This window comes from Anas acuta, chromosome 1 (assembly GCF_963932015.1).
Source record: "Anas acuta chromosome 1, bAnaAcu1.1, whole genome shotgun sequence".
Lineage (NCBI taxonomy): Eukaryota > Metazoa > Chordata > Aves > Anseriformes > Anatidae > Anas > Anas acuta.
In genome coordinates, this window is record NC_088979.1 from 89,885,143 (window position 1) to 89,906,182 (window position 21,040).

Sequence of the window (21,040 nt, forward strand, 5' to 3'; positions counted from 1 at the left end):
GAGGAAAAAAAATGCATTTGCTTGTAAAATCCAACAAGATTAGGACTGAAGAAGCCTAAAAGCAACCAGAATTATTATGAAAGCCATTAGGTCACTATAAAAGTGCAAGTAGCCCCTAACCGTAAAAAGAATCACATTCATTAAAGAATGACACAGAAGGAAGTAAAAGGAAAGAATCTGCCCCCTCCCCACCAAGCGATCAGTTTCCAGTTCCAAATATGCCAGCTGAAGAGTCAGAGAGATGTAGAAATTGTAGCCTACAGGGTAAGGTCTCAAGGAACATTGGCCCACTTTGACAAAGAGAATGCAAGTTCAGAGGAAAATTTATTGTGTGACAGCTTTCCCCTATTTTATTTTTTTATTTTTTTTTAGGATCAGTGAGAATTTTCCCACTGTAGGAGTACCAAAACTAATTCAATTTGTATGTATATATATGTCAGCACAATACACTTTTAGCAAGTGGCAGCTTTTATACTCTTCCATCCTTGGTTCAACAAGACATTTTTATTCCTAGATGAAGCATTTCAGCCCCCTAAAGTCAGCCCAATCTTGTTAGAAGTCAGAAGCATCGTTCCATGATTTACATAAAAGCATTCCCACTGAACTCAGCAGCAACTGAGAGATACAGTAAATGGGTTCCAGATAACATTTAAATAGCTTTACTAATTACACCACACAGGAACATGATCCCATAACTCAAATCCCCAGAATAGCCATCTAGAACATTAAAGGGAAAAGAAAAGTCAGTACGCAAAGGAATTTAATAAATAAATAAAACATTCAGCATAAAGGAGGTAATCTAAACTAATTAGATGCCATAATGATCTTCTCACAATCTGTTAGAGGTGAGTAGTAGTTAATAACTTCACAGATTTCCTTCAATCCTTTAACAAGGAAGGAATGACAGTTTCTAAATCATTATTGCTCTGTCATCCTGGACCGCTGCCAAGAACGTGGAACTTCAGGACACCTGTCAATTAACTCATTCCTACTGAAGGCAGGCTCATCGTCAGCCTTCAAATCTATTAAAAATTAGTGATTAAAAGCAGTCAGATCACAAGCCATGGCAAAATTAAAACTGGAATTGGTCTCTTGAAGGACAACAGTCTTCGACAACAGAACAGAGTTGTCTCACTGAATTAACTATATACATATTTTGGAAGATGAACTACATGATGTAATAGACCTTTTTCCATCTCTAGCACCTGTGGTATATAGTGGTACATGCCAAAATGACTGGCCACCTGATGGACAATTGTGTGTAAGAGTCAGATCTAAAGCTTTTCTCTAATCAAAGCTTTCTGCAGGGGTTCTCAGTCTAAGTACAGGCTTCTCATTGATTTTTCTTTTCCTCTAGGATGACTACTTTTAACTGTAAGTTGGAAAATATAAAGTTATGCATTGAAGCAAAAAAAAAAAAAGAGGTATAATACATATTAAAACATCAAGACAAGTGAGCTATTATGACTTAAAGAAACTGATAGATTTCTGTGCCAATACAGAAATGATATTTGCCTAAGTTAAAAGATGCTAATTATGCTGAGTTCCGAGAGAGACAGGGAGAGGGAGGGGATGAAATTGAAGTTCTTGCATGAAAACCAAAACATCAGCTGTCATTGCCTCATAGCCAGGGAGTTCAAAAAAAATCCAAGTCAAGGAAGTCCTAGGTTCAGCAAGTGAAATTCCAATCAGAACAAAACTAATGGGAAGTCTGCAAAACACTTAGAAAACTGAGTTGAGATTTCCTTGTGGTTTTGTGTCAGTCTTCCAGGTGTTAATTCCAAATTAAAATACAAGAAAGCCTTTGATAGATGGGTATCCCAGTAACATAAAAAGCACCAAGGAAGAACAGTGAACTAACACCAGAAAACATTCGCTACACTAAAGTCAATCAGAGAAAAGAGGAAGTTAACCCTTAGTGTATCAGCTGCGGCACTGCCTAACAGAATGAGGACATAAAGAAAACAACTAAGAACACCAAACTGAAGGGGGAAAGCTGCCCATGGAAACAATGATTACCTTAGGGTAATTACCCTTTTTCTGGACAACTGTTCTGCAGGTTCCCTTTACTTGAACAAAAAGCTGTTTGTACCTGGAGATCTTCTACATCACAATCACAAACCTTTCTTACACAGGTCTTCCAGGAAACGTGACCTTGAACTTCAGCAAAGCAGCTCAGCACACAGTCCCGCTCTCCTGATAACTACCATTCATTTAAACCCACCAATTTCTGGTCCATTCCACGAACAAGGCAAGCAATTATAAAGAAAGCATTAACTTAAGGAGGCTTAATCAATCTGAGATGAATCAGTGAAGCAACTGTTTGGCTACAACTGTCTACTCCTATCTCAGTAGGACTCGGAAGCTTTGGTGATTTTTTTTACGTCTTAAAAAACAACATACAGAGCTTCCCAACGTCATTACCCAAATTTTAAGTGTTTCTCTAGTCTCATGTAATCACCAAGCCTAGCACAAGCTCAGCTAGATATGACTGCTGGGAGGTAGTACCTGCAGTAAGGTTCAAATGACAACCTAAAAAAATATTTTTTTTTCCCCATAAGACTGTCAGTTAGAACTATGAAAACACAAAAGACTAGACATGAGAAAGATAAAGGGAGCTGTATTTTTTTTTCAATTTTGCTAAACCAAGTGTTAAAATGGGATTTTTAGTTGCTCAAATCAGCAAATGCACGCAAGTATCAAATTGTAGACCAGATATCAACACATATAATCTAACCCTACTCCCTGAAACCTTACCCAGTAAGTCTGATAAAGGGCATAGCCTGAAGCTGAAGACAACACTACCACCAGCAACACCTCCTGCATTATATTATGTAAAGCCCCTGGAATGAAAATAAAGAGAGCAAATGTAAGTTAGGCTTTCACATGCATTTCAACCATTTATCAAACTCTAAAATTTGGAGGGGATTTATTTCATTCATTATTCATTTCAGTGCTTTGGCACTGCCTCCTCTCTTCTGCAGAGGAAGTCTGAAGAAATTAGTTTAGTCTATAGGCCTGACTTACAGCTTTCCTTGCGTCAAACCTTGCCTACCTACATTAAAAAAGTCTGCATCAAGTAACACATCTCACCTTGCTGAACTATGTCTAGCTTTCAAGAACCCTTTGTTCCAAGCAGAATTCTTGATGTCACGTATCAGAACATCCTGTATTCTAACAAGTGTGCTGTACCAACAGCAGTAGAGACAGTCTGCCTCCCACAGATAAACAGAGGTCTTGAACAAACCACCTCATCTGAGAATAGCATAAGCTGTTCATGTACATCTTCTAAATTAAGCCAATGAATCCTGGTATAGGCCCAGCAAAAGGCCATACATGCAAGAGACCACAGGACAATCTATGCAGCAAAACTGACCTTCTAATAACGTGCATTTCACAACAGAGAGCTTTTGCACAGTGGGCAACGTTCCCAGGAAATACACGTGAATGCTGGTTGTGAGATCAAAGTGTCACATTTTTGAGAACAGTATGAATATTTAAGTCTTGTGGGAAACAGACACTTCAGTTAGATCATTTTTCTATACTCTTAGGAGTACAGGAGTGCTTGAAAAGGAAAATGGATTTTCTCCCTTAATTTGACGTCTCATATTCTGAACATTTTATTAGCATCTAGTTATCTAAAACCATGGTTTCTAGAATAGGCCGAAGTCCAATTTAAGATAAATGAGTGAGGCAATAATATCCTGAAGCACAACTTCTGTTAAGTCTCAAAAACCCAAATATTTTATGGCAAGCTACCAACGCACTAAGAAAACACATACTGCAAAGACTTACGGTGCTAACAAATACACAGGCTAGAGAAAAAATTAAACAGCAGTTAGCACTGGTATTCCTCCAACCTTAATAGTGGGTATTAGAAAACGAACTTATTTGAAAATGGAACTTAATCAGTTTACAAATGGAGCTGTGTTGTTGCAAAAGCAGACATCTTCAGGGTGGAGCTCCTGTGCTCCTACATACCTCTTCTATGAGGCATCTCCATGCCTGTACTCAGAGAAAAGAACCACAAAAGATGGTTTTTTTTTTGAATCTCATAATTCCTACAATATTATAGGCAGGATGAAATTATTTCTTCAGTTATTCTAAAGCCAAAGTGTGGCAAACTCTCTGAATTCACATATGCCCACCATTTTATGGCATACGCGAGTCCTTCCTGTTGCCACTGGATGTGGACAGACATTTCCACCTCTCCTAATCCTGAGGGACCAGCTCTCACCCAACACACGTGGCTCCTACAAGGGCACGTACTGCTACATTTCAGGTACTCTGAAAAATATGCCAGAGTCCTTGCTCCTTAAAGTCTCCTCATACCCCGGCTCTCAGTTTTACCACGATTTTGAGTGAGGAGTATCTTGCTGTTACCTAGGCAGCCACGTTAAGATTCAAGCAAAAGCTGTATCTTTTGGCAACACGGGAACAAAATGCAAGATAGGAAACCATAAGAAGAAATAAAAGTACTGGAGGAGGAAAAACACAAACAAATAAAAACCCCAAGTGTTCATCCTATTAACACTAATCCTACAGTTTCACAGTCAGGTGTGAGCGGGAAAAAGGCTGGTGATGCTTGACCCCTTGTATCTCATACTGGGTCTGCCCCCAATTTCTGACCTCCTCCTTTCTATCAGCTCTAAGAGCATGCAGTGAGTCACTGAGTCATTGATCCAACAAAAATCAATTTGGTTTTCCCCTAGAGTTAGTTTTCAAGTCAGACCACCAGGCTGATCCAACTCACCATGTGGCCATGCAATTGCTAGAACCCATCCATGGAAATCAGCAGTCAGGAAGTGAAAGGCACCACACCTCCGGTGACAGCACAATCGTAAAATAAGCAGCCGCAAAAAAGAAAGCCTCTGTATCCCTCCAACTTGCTGTACCTCTCACATCTGATCAACCTTCCTCAACATTTCTAAGTGAACATCCATTGCATAAAACCTTTCTGTTCGTTAAAGAACACCACCCAAAAATAAAATAAAATGAAAACTCTCCTTCAAGCTAATTTCCTTCTCTCACTGAATATTCTGGCCATGGTTTTTAATTGAAATATTTCATTTCCTCTCTTTGGAGATACAGAAGTCTTTATCAGACCAGATGCCATCTCACGCACTTGACTTAAAATAATAATATTCAATTTCAACAAATGTTAAGATGTTCCACAATTTTTCTACTACTTGGCACTCAGTTTGCATTTTCAGATTGTAAGCAGCCTTTCCCTCGAAATGTCTATTGTAACTTGCTTTGGATATTAGCATGCAGAAGAACGTACACAGCTTTTCTACTGGCTCACAATTGCATAGATAACGATCAATTTAACAATAGTGAGCACTGGTTTGACACCAACAGCTTCCATTTCGGGACACTGCAACAACTTCGCGCTACTTCTCGGAAGATTTCAGTTTGTCATTTCTATATTTAAAAGCAATTAAGAAACTCTTTGCCTAGACTTTTGTTACCAAGTTCTAAGTCTTCCAAAAATGTAACGCTGATAATGTATTCCTTGTTTAAATATAGATGGCATGCTTAGATGAGAATTTCGGAGGCTCCTTTCCCTCATCTAACATTCCCGTTTCTCCCATGCTACTACATGGAAGAAACCAGGTACCTGACAATTGCCCCACTCACATGACAGTTTATGCAGCCTGCTTAACAAAGGCTGTAGAAGCTATTAAGAGAAAGAACACGATGATCAATTTACCTGGATGAACAAGACTTGGAAAAAAAAAAAGCACAGATGCCTGGATTTATTTTTTTTTTTTTTACAGAATACAATTACAACAGACAGCCATTAGCCTGCTTACCTACCCTTCCTTATTTTTTTATTTTATTTTAAGTGAGCTCATCTTTCTCCACTTTGTCTTTCTCCTCCCTCATCCTTTCTTTTCCCAGACTGCTGCAATAACATGCTTTTATTCATTCCTTTTGACTGCCAGGGCCTTAAACTAATTATTAATTGAGAATGTATCTAAGGATCTCAATGAGAAAGTTGGAATTAGCCCAATTGCCTTTCTCCCCCTTCTATTTTGCATACTGTAACAGCAGATCTACCTGTTAGCTTGGCTGAAAACAGCAAATGTGTGATTTTCCTTTCAAAAGCAAGTTTGGTGGCGACATGGGCAAAAATGCGTAACAATGAAAACCAATGTAGAAAAATTAAAGGCCATGGTTTTGAGTGATAGCCATTAGCAACCACCCTGTCTACAGATAAAACTGTCTCAATAACTTTGCTGTCCTGTAAGAAAATCCTGCAGTAGAGGGCATCCTCAGTTTGGGAAATCAGACAACTGACACTTCATCAAAAGACTTGTCCTTTAAAGAGGCTAGAAAGGCATGACCTTACACTGCCTGCTAGTGCAGGGCTGGCTGGCTGTACAACACCAACTCATCTTGTTTCCAGTTGTTAAATTACATTAAAGGACATCTAAAAATATATTAAATATTTTCCTATTACTTTTCCATGCAAGCAACTGCTGTCGTTACAACAAGAGCAATGCCCAGGCAAACGCTTAGTAACAGAGAAGGGGGCAGGGGAAGCCCAGAATCCTTCTAATGAATCTTTCTAATCACTCTCGATCAATAACGTATCGTTTGGATTACAAATACAGAAATATTTTTTTTAATCTTTAAATTTGTTGTAAGAACAAGAACTGAGATGTTTCTAACAATCAAAATAGGAGAACATTTATTTCTTCCGAAAAGGTAAAATGGATCTGAGCTATGGTTTTAACTCCCCCATCCTAAATTTTTGCTCATTTTTTTCTTCAAAATACATTGATAATTGCCCTGTCTACTTTTGATATACAATACGTTAAATTCAGAGAAATTTCACACTGACACAACCCCACCTTCCCTGCTGGAGATTACCCACAATTGAATAAATAAACAAACAAACACAGAAGTCCCATCTGAAAAAAAAAACACACACATATAGCCAACATTTAAAACACTTTGTGACAAAAATGAAAGCCTTAATTGATTAATGATCTCAAGGTCTCTATCGCCATCTAGTGAAAAATCCCTTCCATTACTACACTACCCAGATAAAACATACCTCCTTCAAAGGAATGAGTGAGGCACACTAATTGCTCTTCTAGATCCAGCCTATGTATGACCGGAGTTGTAAGACTTTCGTATGTTCCTGCTGCATGTTACAAGGTAAATAAAGTTTGAGCACTATCACATATCTCACTAAGGTTGACTGATGACAGCTGAGCTCTTAGGGGAAATTTTGTCAAAGGTTTACAGATGACCCTGCCCTAGCACTGTGATCTGACTTTATAAATGCCACTTTTCCTATGTTGCATTTAACAATTCTGCTATTACATTAACATGAACAGGTCATACACTAACACAGCGTAAAAGAAGATCTTAAGCTAGCAACGTATAATCACAAGTTTTAGTCATCATAAGGAACTCAGTGGTAGTTCCACTACATTCGATGCATTGGCACAGCCAAACCACAAAACAAAGTTACCGTCCACGAGAGGCAATCCAAAACACTCAGCACTACACACCTGCAGTACCCAGCCTTCCTATAGCCATGGGGTCTTCAGTCACGCAACTAGAAAGCAGCAGTTCATAGAAGTCAATGCTTATTCTCTATCAGCTATGCTAGAACTGAATGCTGTGGTGAGCTTTAAGAACTTCAGTTTGAAATGTACATTCTCTGCTTTGAATTATTCTGTTAAGACTTATGGTTGAACTATAATTTTATAAAAAAAAATATTAATTTCACTTTTCATCCTATACAGTACTTTTCCCACCTATACATATACATTATATGTATTAGAGACATCTGCAAACCTACCTGCATTTTCCAGATCCTCACCAAAAAATAAAAAATAAAAGAGCTACTGATTATTGATCATCATAAGCGGCCACTAAAGTTTAGAACATTAACATTTTTTCTTCAATAGTTATTTTTTAATTTACCTTTTCATATGGAAGAGCCAAATCCCCTGATACTTAACATTCACCTATTCTGTATTAGCATTTACTGGTAAGAGGAAACCTGTGAATGGAAAAACTAAAATAAAGTTAGAGGAACATTTTTGTAGATTAACTATTCCAACTAATAAAAATAAACCAGAATGCTAAGGGGTCATCTCCTGTCATCTTTTATGGCAGAAAAGCACTAGTCAAGAAATTAGGAACTTATAAAGTTGTATCCATTTACTGACTACCTACATACAAATGCCAGTTTCCATAACAGAGCGTATGCAATGTATTTCATCACAATCTATTATACTTACACAGAAGTACAAAACTACAGATCGCTCTGAAAATTCTCAAGTTTTCAAAAGTTTGTTATCTCCGCAGCATCCAGAATAACAAGTACTAACCTACTTCAAAGACCACTAAAAAAGAACTTAAAACTAAAAACTTTAGCCCTACAGGAGGTGCTGTACCAGAAGAGACCTACCACAACGTTAATACTCCACTGATCACAGCACCAGTGCTGTCAGTTGAAGCCTGGCTCCTGTGAACATCCACAGCAGCTCTGCGCTGTGCTCCCTGCAGCCTTGCATCACAGACATACTTTTAGAACTGCGCTGAAGACAACACATTTTCAGGCAAGAGCATGTCAAAGTATCAAGTCCTTCCTCAAACTCAGAGCAACACAACCGTATGTGCAAACGTGTGCAAAGAACGCAGAAAGCAAGCTCAGGTCTAGCACCAACAGAATTTTAGAGGTATGAAATCCTTCTTAACCAAACATCAAATACGTGAAAAAAAAGTGTCTCAAAGCATTCCCTACCAACTACTCCAAGATTTCCCCACCAATCAGTAACCCATTTCACCATTACTTTGCAACACCGAGGTTGGATGGGGTTTTGAGCAACCCGGTCTAGCGGGAAGTGTCCCTGCCCATGGCAGGGCGTTGGAACCAGACAGGCTTTAAGGTCCCTGCCAACCCAACCTATTCCGTGTTTGTACAATTCTATAATGCAGAACACCACGATTTGATGCTCTAGTATCTCATAACTGGTAAGTCATAGACAACTGAGAACAAACCGTATGTGCAACTACAAAGGATTTTTCCTTTTAAACACAGAAGCCAAAAGCTCTGGTATCTATACAATGCCTAGTTTGTGACAGGTGCTCAACATGACTAATGGAGATCATTAGAAAAAAAAAGTAAAATGCATGACTTGTAAAACACTGCTAGAAAATAAAAACTACATGACATTCAGCTGCTTCTCATGCCAACTTTGTAGACAAATAAATCAGAATCTTAAAAAAACACAACATACACACCACTATTTCCTTACAGGAAGTGCCAACATCAGAATTCACATGATGCGTACCTCATTTACTGTTATCAAAACTGGAAATTATTTCCTAGTTAAACACGTGTATAAGAGTAAGCATACTGGTTACATAAATCCCAGGAGGTCAGCAGATGTTGGGTTGCCTCTAGAGAACTACTCAGATGGGAGGTCTTTGAAAAATAAAGATGTGCTATCAGAAACAAAACACTCTTACGCATGTTAGCTGGAAGCTGTAAAGGGACCTCCAACAAGGAGCACATGCCTCTGAACCCCGACATCAACCCATCCAGCTCCCTCCTGGAGGAAACTAAACAAACTAACAGGTTGACCAAACACTGTCACGTTCATTCCCTGGACCTCTGCAGATCACTGCTTGGTATTCTCTTTTATAAAGAGCTCTCAAGCAGCACCATGAAAAAAATGTGGTTTAAGACACCGTATAGGAGTGGTACGCTTTGGATCTGAAATGACTATTTTATCCCCAACTGATGTGGTCTGCATTCAGCTGCCATCCTAACCAATGGGAAGAGTAGTTTTGCCTATAAAGTTAGAGTCTCTTAAAAAAATCTGACCTCTTGAGGCTAATGTGAAGCTTCACCCTAAGGAAGGGCCGGTTTTTGAAAATAAGGCCCTAATACATAATCCACAATCCACTGGCACCAAGGGACTAGTTATTCCTGTCACTAAATTCACATTTTCAGGAAACTCAACATACCAGGGCACAGGACAGATTGGCCAAAGACAAGCTCATCCAAGCTGACATGTACCACTAAATCAAGACTGAACCATCAAAGCAGAACTAGAAATCCATGGAAAACATGAAAGCAGACCTGATTTTTTTTGTCACCATAAGCCAGTCTGTTGAAACTAAACTTTAATTCAAAATACGCCTCTAGCTGAAGCTACAGCTTCAGCTTGTCACAGTTTGAGACATTTATCTGATTCTTTTCCAGACACCAGATTTTTTTTTTTTCTGCAGTACAAGAAAGATAAACACTACAGTTATGGAACCAAAATCAGGTTTGAAAACAAGTAAAGACCACTTTCCAATTCAATGAAAACCAGGTAGCTCAAATTCACTTTTATGTACATGTGTTCACAACCTGTTTAATGACTTACCTCTCTCCCTTTATGGGTCACCAAAGCAGCCAAAGGCTTGGCATAGAATCTGCTGTAGGAAAATCCCAGGCAGCCATACATACTGTTAGCAGTGAGTTTCAAAGCTTTCTGTCTGATATCATACTGAAAAGAAACACAACCAGCAAAAAATGATACAACCATAGCCAACAGAGAACAGAACTCAATCTTCACAATTACATTCACAGCTTTTTATATAGTCTGCAGCAATGATGGGCTCCAAGTAAAGCACATTACAATCACTGCTCACTACTAATCATCCCTATTCTGCAAGGCTGATCAGTGCACTTAAGGGGAGTGGGAGAAAAAAAATCAAAGGAGTTCCATAAAACACACCTGTAAATAAAGGTCAGGATTTAAGTCTGGCTGCTTCATTAACTGCTTAACTTGGCGCCTTCTCTCCACCAGTTTCCTGATTTCCTTCGGCAGAATTCCCATTTCCAGAGATGGGTCTGGAAGCTCTGGAATCTCTTCATCTTCTTCAGCCTGTCAAATGATCACTGCTGCTTATCATATTTTTTTTCTTGAGAGTTCGGTTTTAATGTGTAAAGTGAAAAGCTTGGGGAGGAGGCATGGGCACACACACAGACACACAAAACAGCTTGTATCTACTCCTGCAAGAGCACTCAAAGTGCAGCTTAGGACAACAAGTATGAGAGGGGTTTTTTTGTGTGGTATTTCACTTGGTCCCTGCTGGGGGACAGGAACGAAGCTGTTCTGTCTGGAAGAAACCCAGAGACATAGACCAGTAGCAGGGAGATTTTTATTTACTTATTTTAGTATGTGTATAAACACATACATGTAAATATAAAAATATACACATAAGTGTGTGAAAGAGATACGTACAAAAACATAAATAAAAGCACACACAAGCAATCCTTTCCCTGCTGAAATAATACAACTTTTTTTTTTTAATTCTCTTATAAATATTTTTGGTATTCTGAACTGTAAAATGCAGCACAGGATCTGTGGAACTGATCCTTTGAACAAGGTAATTGACAAAAGAGAAATTGACAATAACAGACTGAAAACCCTACCACAACCAACTCCAGTACAGCAAAACAACAACCTGACAGAAAGTACACATTCTTCCTCTTAATGTAACTGAAGAAGCAATTGGTCATAAAAAAATGAAAATATATTTCAAGTATAATGGAAGAGAGAGAAATACACAAAAAGTAATAGAGAGACTATGAGGTTGGTAGTCTAGTATAGCAGCCTAGAAAGAAAGGTAACAAGAAACAACACTAAAATTTGACTAAATATCATGCCATGACAGAAATCAAAAAGACAAATCAAAAATAGCTGTTTTGAAGCACACTTAAGAAAGAAGGATAAATCCACAGGACGTTTGGTGAAACTTAATGAAAGAACTCCACATACTTTTCTCCTCGTTTCTGCTGTGGTACTGACATTTCAGTTGTTATAAGACTAACTATGTCTCACAACTACTTATGGACAACGCACTAATTCCAACTAGTGAGCTGATCCCAGTTAAAAATAAAAGCCTCAAGTTTAACCTTTAGCCCTGCCCAGCTCACTGCTTCAGTTTACAGCACAGCTCCACCACCAACTGTGCCAGCACAGTTGAGGGAAGGAGAACAAAGAGTCATGGCTAGGCCATGGCCAACACAGCTGCTAAAGAAACAGGACATGGAACAACACCTTCAGGTGGTTTTTCAGTTGCTTTTAATACACTTTAGTGCTTTGTTAAACAGTGTGATTGCAGCAAAGCTGACAGTCTCACCTGCTGCTGACAGTCTCAGGAGCGCTCCTTGACAGACACACACACAGTTCCCCTGCTATCTAACAAAGGCTGAGTTTTACTGCACTCCTTCCCCAAGCATGAGGCTTGTGTCTCCTCCATTCAGGTATGTTTGCATGAATTCTATGGCAACTCTACTTTAAAAAATTGGCCAAAGGTCTCAGAAATTGCTAGGAGGACGTGGGACTGAAAAGGACAAATGGAACCTGACTAAAAATCTTGTTTCATGAGGTACCAAACTAGAAAAGATAGATTTAGAAAGATTCTAAGAAGGTATTACTGAAAGGAAGATGACAGATATACTACTCACAAAACCCCAAACCAGAACTTACCAATGATGCACCTTTAAATAAGAATCACTTTTTCTAAGTGTGAGGAAGAAAAAGTAAAAAAAAAAAAAAAAAAAAAAAAGCCAGAGTGAAAGAGAACAATTTCTTAAAAAGCTAATTCACAGAAAACACACTAAGCTTAAGACAGTCACAAGTTACAGCACAAACCTCTGCCCTTTTTTGTGCTTCTGATGACACTCGCTGCACTGTTGTAAAGCAGATGTTAAACTCCTGAATAATTGATGGGTACAAACTGTTGAAGTCGAGAAGCAAAATAAACTTGTCATAAAAACCTAAAACAGAGTTTAAACAAAACGCACCATTACTAAGTCTCACTAAGGACTTGAGCTCCACAGTTAACATTTAAGAGACATAATACATTAAGTCCCTTAGAATAGCTGTTGAGATGTACCACTATCCATTGCATACAACTGTCAGAAGTGGAACGATCCAACCCTATTAACTCATCAGAGTTGAACAGATAGCTTCTGTGTTACTATAGGACACTTGTACAGTTTTCCCCACATAGAGGAGAAACTGAAAGAAAACTTACGTGTCCATTAGAAGATTATATAGATACACTGTCCTAATCCCTCTCAAAAGCTTAATTTCCTTACAAAAAAAATAAGAAAAAAGCTTCCCCCGGGTTAGTAATTACATGTTGGGAATTTTATTGTATCCAAAATGAAACAAACCCACACCAAACTCCCCCAAAATACACAGATTGCCCATTGCATTGACATAACCTACCTGTATCTAACTTCACAGAAGAAAGGAAATTGCCACATCTTACCGACTTTGGGATCCAAGACTAAGCCCCCAGCATATGCTGCTTTCTTTTTCCCTATCTTTGATTTATTCTGATCTTCAAAATCTTCGTCTTCATCCACCTACATTTGGCATTTAAAAAATTAATACCTAGTCTCCAACATTTCCATACTTTTGGAGGAGTTAATTTTGGCAAATCAAATATGAAATTGGGAGGCACTGCAAACAGCTCCTCTTAAATACATGCAAAACATGGCATTTTCATCATGATCCTTACTAAAGCTCTCTACATCTAAAACACGCATTCAAGCCAACTCCTATGGGAACAAACTGACCATGAGAGATGACAAAGACTTAAGGAATTGCCATCGTTCAACATAGCACCTGCTATGTATTTTCTGGATGACTATAAGAGTCAACACCAAGAAAAAAAATAATCAACTTATGACCCACAAAGAGGTATTGTTGTACACTTAAAATCAAAGTTTAGTTTTTGGAAGTACGATAGGTAGGCATCAATTAAACAAACATTATTATTGACCTAAAAAGGATTTTGCTATTTAATTACAGTAAGAATTTTGGTTCCAGGTGCTCAATGCTATTCCAAATCATTTAAAATTTAGTAATACAATCAGCAAAATTTATTGCTTTGGAACTTGCTGCTGAACTTATTTAAAAGTAAAACTAAAAAGCAAAAAATAGTGACAGAAATGCATTCTGAAATTTGAATTTGTTTACTAGCAATCACAGATATTTCTGTAAACATATTTACTATGGCATTATCCAGAGGATTTTTCTTAAACATCCTTGGATCTTTTACCCATATTCTCAAGTCATTTATTTACCTTACAGATCATACTTGAAATATGGCTCATCAATAAAATGGATTTTCTTAATTGTAGAACAAGCGTATGTCTATTAAGCAACATAGCCTATCTTCTGTAATATTTCCTTACAAAGCCAAGTGCTTGGCTTATTTCAGTTTAAAACTAAAAGAGTAACTCAGTTTCCGTAGATATACAATGCGAGAAAGGTGATACAACATCCTTTTAAAACAAACATTTATCCATTGTCAACTCAGCAAAAGCATTTTTTTTTTGCATTAACCATAAGCTGTAAAGTTAAGTTATATCTAAAACAGGCTGTGTGTTTTATGTGTTCTCACAGAAAAGTAATATGCAACAGATTCTTATTTTTTTTAATAAAAATTATCCAAAAGAGAAAAAACTAGACTTACCAACTTAGGTATAGGCTTTTTGAAAACTTGTTTGTCTGGCACTATGTAGTCTTTTTCATAAAACGCATGAAGCAACAAGAACTCGTTACGCTCAGATCGTCCTCCCATCATTGTCCTTGACTATAGAGTGGGGAAGAAAAAAATAATTTTATAGCAAAGCACTGAAAACACACGTTGACATGCAAAAATATTTTAAAAATGTCTTTCATCTACTGTAAATTCACCTAGCATTGCTATTATGTTGTATCGGTAGCAGACAAAACTCAAATGTGACATCCTTGTGGAAATTTTACATTATTATTTAACTAGATCAAACTCTCACACAGCAAAAAAATGTACCGTATCATATATTCTGAGTTAGGGCTGGTAAATGTAAACTAGCGGTCAAAGAAAGAAAACAGAACCATATTTGTGGGAGAACAGAGGTGGGAAGAAAGTTACAAAAATGTACCATAACATTCCCAGAGATGTTTGTGATCTGCAGGGCCAGTGGCAGAACATTCAGCTCACACATAATCTGGAGAATGAACTTGGCGTCTGTCCAGGTGTTTTCCAGCATGAATATTAAGTGAGGAGAATCACTGGAAAAAGAAGTGGAATCGTTTGTTAAAGTAAATTCAGGCTCCTTCATAATCTGCAGTAGATAGGGCCTGTAAATGGTACACAACTCACGTAGTACTTTTAGGACATTAGTGTTCAATTCAGCAGCAATTTTATTTATTAGCTTTTAATTAAAAATTAAAAATTAAAAAAAATCAAGTTTACACATCCTATTAGTGTATCTAAACCAATGCTTTCACAAATCAATTTGCATCACACATAATAAGCCATCACACGCCAGCAGCTTGCCATTATGAATAATTAACATTATCAAATACTGTTAAGATAATATTTTATTTTTCCAACACCAGTATGTTAAGTGAGTGTTCCCATGACCAATGAAATAAGCAAGCACAAAGTCACTTAACAGGAAACAAAATGGCACCTAGACTTTCCAGCAAAGCATTAAAAACACAGGTCAACAACATACCTGTACATGTTTAGGATTTCCTCTGGTAGGATTGTTACCTTCTCCGTTTTCAGAATCTGATGGACCAGTTCAGACAAATGGTAACTCTTGCAACGAATTAATTCTTTAGCTGAAATTTCTACATCACAGATCATCCGGCCACAGGCAGCATTCCTTTCACCAAACCCTCCTCGACCCTTTGCCACATCAGACAAGTAGAGGAAACAAAAAACAAAAAACAACAACATAGACACAAATTTTTAACTGAGAACACATACCCAAAATACATGCGTACAGGACTTGGTCAAGCCATCTACCACTGAAACATTCAGCCTTTATAATCACACCCTAAATGAATTCATGGTGTACTTCAGTGCATGTAGAAGTTAAGAAGTAGATACTTCACTCTCATTACTAGTTAGATCCTTAATTCTTAAACTGTTGTGAACGTTGTATTATTTATTTTTTTAATCCTTTTAATAATTAGAACAGTCCCAATAAGAATGTGGGAATAGATTTTTTTTGTTGTTTATTTTTGGTCCAAGGATGGTTCGTTTTTTTTTGTTTGTTTGTTTGTTTGTTTAATAGTAACAGCAGAACCAAAAGTTAAAAAAATAAATAAATTACTCAGCTCAGCCTCCATGAAAGACAGGGATAGACGAGCACAATCAGGCTTTGCACTTCAATATGCGGAGCCTCACACATTGTCCTCTGAACAAATACATGCTAAGAACTACAGAATTATTAACCTAGCCATTCTCCATGGGATGATTCACCAATCAATCCAAATTACATTTTCTCATTTTACAGTTATAGCAGACAAAGACAGTTACAGTAAAGACTATTGCAATTAATCTGTCATTACCATCATCTACTTGAAATCTGTAAACTAAATTAGCCTAACTTGAAAATCAGTTTAGCTTATTACTGTAATAAAAGTCATATAAACACTCATCATTTCTGATCCGGGACACATGAAATCTAGCATGACCAACAGTCAAAATACATCAGTGTCACATTTACAATTCCTCAACAAAATTAATTCAATTTTAATCATATGCAACATAAAGGGTCTTAAAAGACTTGAGCAATCTTATTACCCCAAGCTTTGGCATATTGGACCTCCTCAGTCGACCTATCTTGGACCAGTGAGGGACTTTGCACACATTAATTCTTTGAAGCAGCACTTCCAGATCAAATCCATAAATATTATGACCCTTGCAGCAGAAAAAATAACAAAAAAAGGTTACGACAAATGCAAATTGAAAGACTTACTTTCACACAGTCGGTATTCCTTTGCCCTTTGTGATTTTTTCATCTAATTGATGGCATTATCTCCCTCATGGAAAGCACTTTCTAAGAGAATGTTCATCAACAGTACTCATTAGTTTCAACACTAACAATGCTGTTCAGCAGAAGAGCAAAAACAGCTCTGTAACTGGCTCATAACACACACAATTCAGCTTTATGCTTCCATAACAGAGGTTAAGATTTAAAAGCCTTCTAGAAAAAGACTACATTCTTTATACAGCATGTAAGGTTAGCTACGAGCAACTCCCTTCCTCTCCATCCATGAACGTCTCCGTATTGACATCAAAATGATGGAACTTTATTTCCTTTAACACTGCGGTTAGGCACTGCTGTTAAATCCAGACAGGCAGACATGTCGCTCAATGTTTACATAGAGTACTCCAGCAATATTTTTCAAGTTTAAACAGTGCTAAGGACATCGATGACACTGGCTCGTGACCACAGCTGCAAGCCAAATGCTACTCTGATGAACAAGAGCCTACACGGACCAACCAGTCAGGCACCAGGAACTGCCGGTTCACCATTTCAGATCCATCTGTGTGGTACAATACGTTTCTACAGAAGAAGCTGCTTAAAATCATCACAAGCTCTACAGCTGTAATAGAGTGGTCCTCTACCTGTACTATCATTTACTTCAATGGCACTAATTACTCCAGGTGCAAATTAAATCACACCAACACAGCTCTGCTGTTCCTAGGATCAGAGCTCTCACATCCCCACTACTGGCATCCCAAATTTAAAAACTGGCTGCAGTGCACTGATGCCTAGCACAGCCACCAAGAAGCTAGGCTTGTAGGGTCAATACTGGATACCAGGCACAGTGAGATGGGATCACATCAGGAATCTGACTGCTTATTTCATCCTATTCTCAACACCTGTTCCAATTATTTGTACACACCTCCTTAAGAATACGAAGTTGTATATAAACAGCCTCAGATTACTTCAATTTGTCTTCAAAACTTCATTAAATTCAGGATTGTATGCTAATTAAACTTAACAAAAAAAGAAAATGAGTAATTATAATAAATTCTCAGCTGCCAATACAGTAGAAAACAAAAGAATGCTCATCACAAAGCTTTGCTTAGATCCCATGGATTTGTAAAGGTCATCATTTTGATTTATAGTATAAACACAATCTAAATGGTGATACAAAATTATACGAGCATCTAAACTGAAAAAGACTCCGTATACAAAGAGCTCCCATTCTTCTGGGACATCACAAGGGTTTTTGTTGTTTGTGTCTTTCTGAGTTAAGAAAAAAAATACTTATTTCAAATACCATGGAAAAACTGCCTATTTCAGATATTATGGGAAATAAAAGGATGTATAAAATGCTGGCAGGGAAAATTCTGCATCACCTTTGTACCAAAGTATACCTGCTGTCTTATAAGCAAATTCAATTCATGAGGCAGTCTGAGATAAACATTAGAGAAAGGACAAAAAAAACTAAAAGGGGACAAAGGAAAAAGAACAAAGCTGACCAACTGACAATATGCTTTAATTTAACTCTCTAAGTCTCAGGACTACTCACCACAACAACATCTGGGTCAATTTTGTGAATCTTCGCAAGGAAAAATCCCAGCAGTGTTCTCTCTGTTGCAGCTATTTCTATTTTAGCATTCTAAAAGGAGCAAGAGAGCACCTGATTTCAATGACCCAATAAGTTTAAAATGGAAACATCTCCTCTCCCCTACTAGTTACGAGACAATAATAAAGCACCACAGAGTTCTCCCTTTCCTTCTGTAATTCAAGGCTTTTTGTTCTCATTCACGTAGACATAGAAAGCTTTTCTCAGAGGCTTTTTTCCATTTTGCTTTTGTATGCAGGTGTCTAGTGATATTTTAAGAGCCTCCTAAGAATCAAGCACACCAGGAAAATGCTCCATGTACATCCTTCACTTGTGGGCTTAAGATCATACAGAAACAGAGGAAAAACAAAAATAGGTTATTCTATTATTCTGTCAACCCTCCCATTGCCCTTTAGAAAGGCTAAGTTTTGACAGACTTCACTATCCAAGGGAAGAAGAAAAATTTTCCTGGCTTATTACAAGTACATACTGATGTATAATGAAAATTAATTTTATCCTCTTTGCAAAACGTTTCATACTCTTTTGTCTAACACCCCATCTATCTTATGAGCACTACTAGCAGCAGTGCTGAATTGCATAAAGCATACACCTCTGTTTATAGAAGCAATACAACAAATACCTGGATTTAGGTTTGCAGAGTGAGAACTAATGAAATAACCGTGCCATTCCTTTGCATATTTCTCTTACATGACTCACCCAACGCAACATGATGTTCATATTTTGAAGTACTACAGTCAGAGGGCTAACAAAATGAAATTACCTTCTTTTTAATAGCTTCCTTGAAGTCATAAGGAAAAATGCAATCATTTGGTTTGGACACAACTGCAAGAGAAATCATATTTGTTTTTACATACATGTTCTTAATTGTATTCTCTGTAAGAATCCATCCACAACGAAGGGAGCTAAGGGAAACTAACCTCTAACCCTAAAAAGCTAGCCTTATGTGAATACTTGCCTTTAATGTTTATGTTGTTTAAAGCACAAGATCTTTTTATTAAAAAAGTCATGCCTACCAGATGACAATTAGTCTTTTAATGAAGATCATATGTAAAAAGCCTTATGCATCTCCTCACCTGTCACTGATCTGGCTGGTATGATTAATTAAATTATTTAAATTATATAAATTAAATGATTAATTAAAAGATCAGCAAAAGCCACAAAAAGAACCAACTGTGAGGTACTGCAAGGTGCCTACTACAAATCTAGAGGTCAGAAGTTTACAGCTTCTTTTAAAAAACTGCTCTGAGACAGTAACTGATGAGATGCAAACCCAGAAACATCTCACCTAGATTGTCTCTTTGCAAGAACTACTAACCTAACATGCCAGTTTTGTCTGAAGACTATTAAATCACTTCTGAATTCTGGGTAGACCCTTTAAGATAAGAGTAATCAAAAAAAAAGTATTAAAATAATCTAATATTCTGAGTAGAATTATCAATGGAGATTAAACTGTTGTTCACAGTTTAAGTATTTCTTCTCACAAGCATTCAAAATTCTTTATTATCCTCCTGCTAAAGTCCAAATCTCAAAATTTAGCTATCATACTGCAAGAGATTTTCTTTTTTCTTTTTTTTTTTTTTTTAAAAAAAAGCTTGTTTAGGAAAATAAATATGTCAAGTTTTAATAAAGTTCTATTGAGAAGAACTAATCTGAAAAATAACTAAGTGAAATAAGTAAGTGGTCTGAACTCATGGGTGAAAAACATCACCCAAGAAAACACATGATGAAGTAAAACTAATGAAAACTAGGAACCATACAGAGCAAGGTTACTTCACATCATCTCAAACTAAGATGTGCAACCAAGTTTTCAATAAAAAGTCAGCATCCAGTAAATAAGAAGAAAAGAGAGTCAAAAGTTAGTCACTTTTAATAACAAAAATAACAAGTTACTTTAATCCACTATTGCTGGAGTGACTAAGTGAAGTCTAAAAAAATAAAAAGAAAAATCCCACCCCACTCTGAAAAGAGATGTCTTCTACACATAACCTGTTCCGAGTACATACCACAGAAATGTGTCTGAAAAGGAGGCTGAGGTGGGGCTTTATCCAAAGGAAATTTCTGATGGATCAGAGCTGCAATGGCCACAATCTAGACCAAGGAAGTACAAAATACATGTCAAAATACACATGATCTGTTATCAACATACATTTCTTCTCCACCCTGACACTCTTTTTTTTAAAAAAAAAAAAGTTTCCTTGCCTATTTTCTCTTACTTCCACAAAAAAAAAAAAATCCTTTATAACGCAAACTCCAAATATAAGAAGTTAAACAGAAAGTTATCAACTGATCTCACATAACTTATTCCTAAAGATTATCTCAGAACTTTGACATGAGAAATCATTCATTCTGGAAAACTTTGCTTTTATAAAATTTTCTTGAGTCTGAACAAACCCCATAATTTAAAGGATCACCTACAAAGTACAGGGGAGATGTGGGTAGGGTAAGACATGCAGAAGCCTTTCCTTAGGAAGGGCTGCCCCTGAGCAAGCAGTGAAGACTTCCAAAAACCCAAGAAGTAGCCAAGAAGTTTTAGTGTTCAGAAGCTATTACTCTACTGATCCTTCTGCTTGTTTTGCTGGCAGAAGTCCTGACTGCCCATACATTGATTA

The 21,040-nt window shown here is 37.3% G+C and overlaps 1 protein-coding gene and 1 non-coding gene across 4 annotated transcripts in view; both read right to left on the reverse strand.

Annotated features, from left to right (window-relative positions):
- The window catches only part of POLA1 (DNA polymerase alpha 1, catalytic subunit), a 198,880-nt gene that overhangs the window by 155,393 nt on the left and 22,447 nt on the right, over nucleotides 1–21,040 (reverse strand). For all 3 annotated transcript variants that reach the window (XM_068687005.1, XM_068687014.1, XM_068687025.1), the window contains exons 16-26: nucleotides 20,435–20,519; nucleotides 19,192–19,253; nucleotides 18,375–18,464; nucleotides 16,633–16,749; nucleotides 15,554–15,729; nucleotides 14,975–15,104; nucleotides 14,524–14,643; nucleotides 13,312–13,408; nucleotides 12,687–12,811; nucleotides 10,761–10,910; nucleotides 10,407–10,529 (exon numbers count right to left, since the gene is read on the reverse strand). In XM_068687005.1, the coding sequence (XP_068543106.1) occupies nucleotides 10,407–10,529; nucleotides 10,761–10,910; nucleotides 12,687–12,811; nucleotides 13,312–13,408; nucleotides 14,524–14,643; nucleotides 14,975–15,104; nucleotides 15,554–15,729; nucleotides 16,633–16,749; nucleotides 18,375–18,464; nucleotides 19,192–19,253; nucleotides 20,435–20,519 (1,275 nt within the window). The remainder of the gene's footprint in view (nucleotides 1–10,406; nucleotides 10,530–10,760; nucleotides 10,911–12,686; nucleotides 12,812–13,311; nucleotides 13,409–14,523; nucleotides 14,644–14,974; nucleotides 15,105–15,553; nucleotides 15,730–16,632; nucleotides 16,750–18,374; nucleotides 18,465–19,191; nucleotides 19,254–20,434; nucleotides 20,520–21,040) is intronic.
- LOC137850378 (small Cajal body-specific RNA 24) lies at nucleotides 12,948–13,078 on the reverse strand. The gene has a single exon (XR_011092521.1). It is a non-coding gene; the product is annotated as a small Cajal body-specific RNA 24 (non-coding RNA).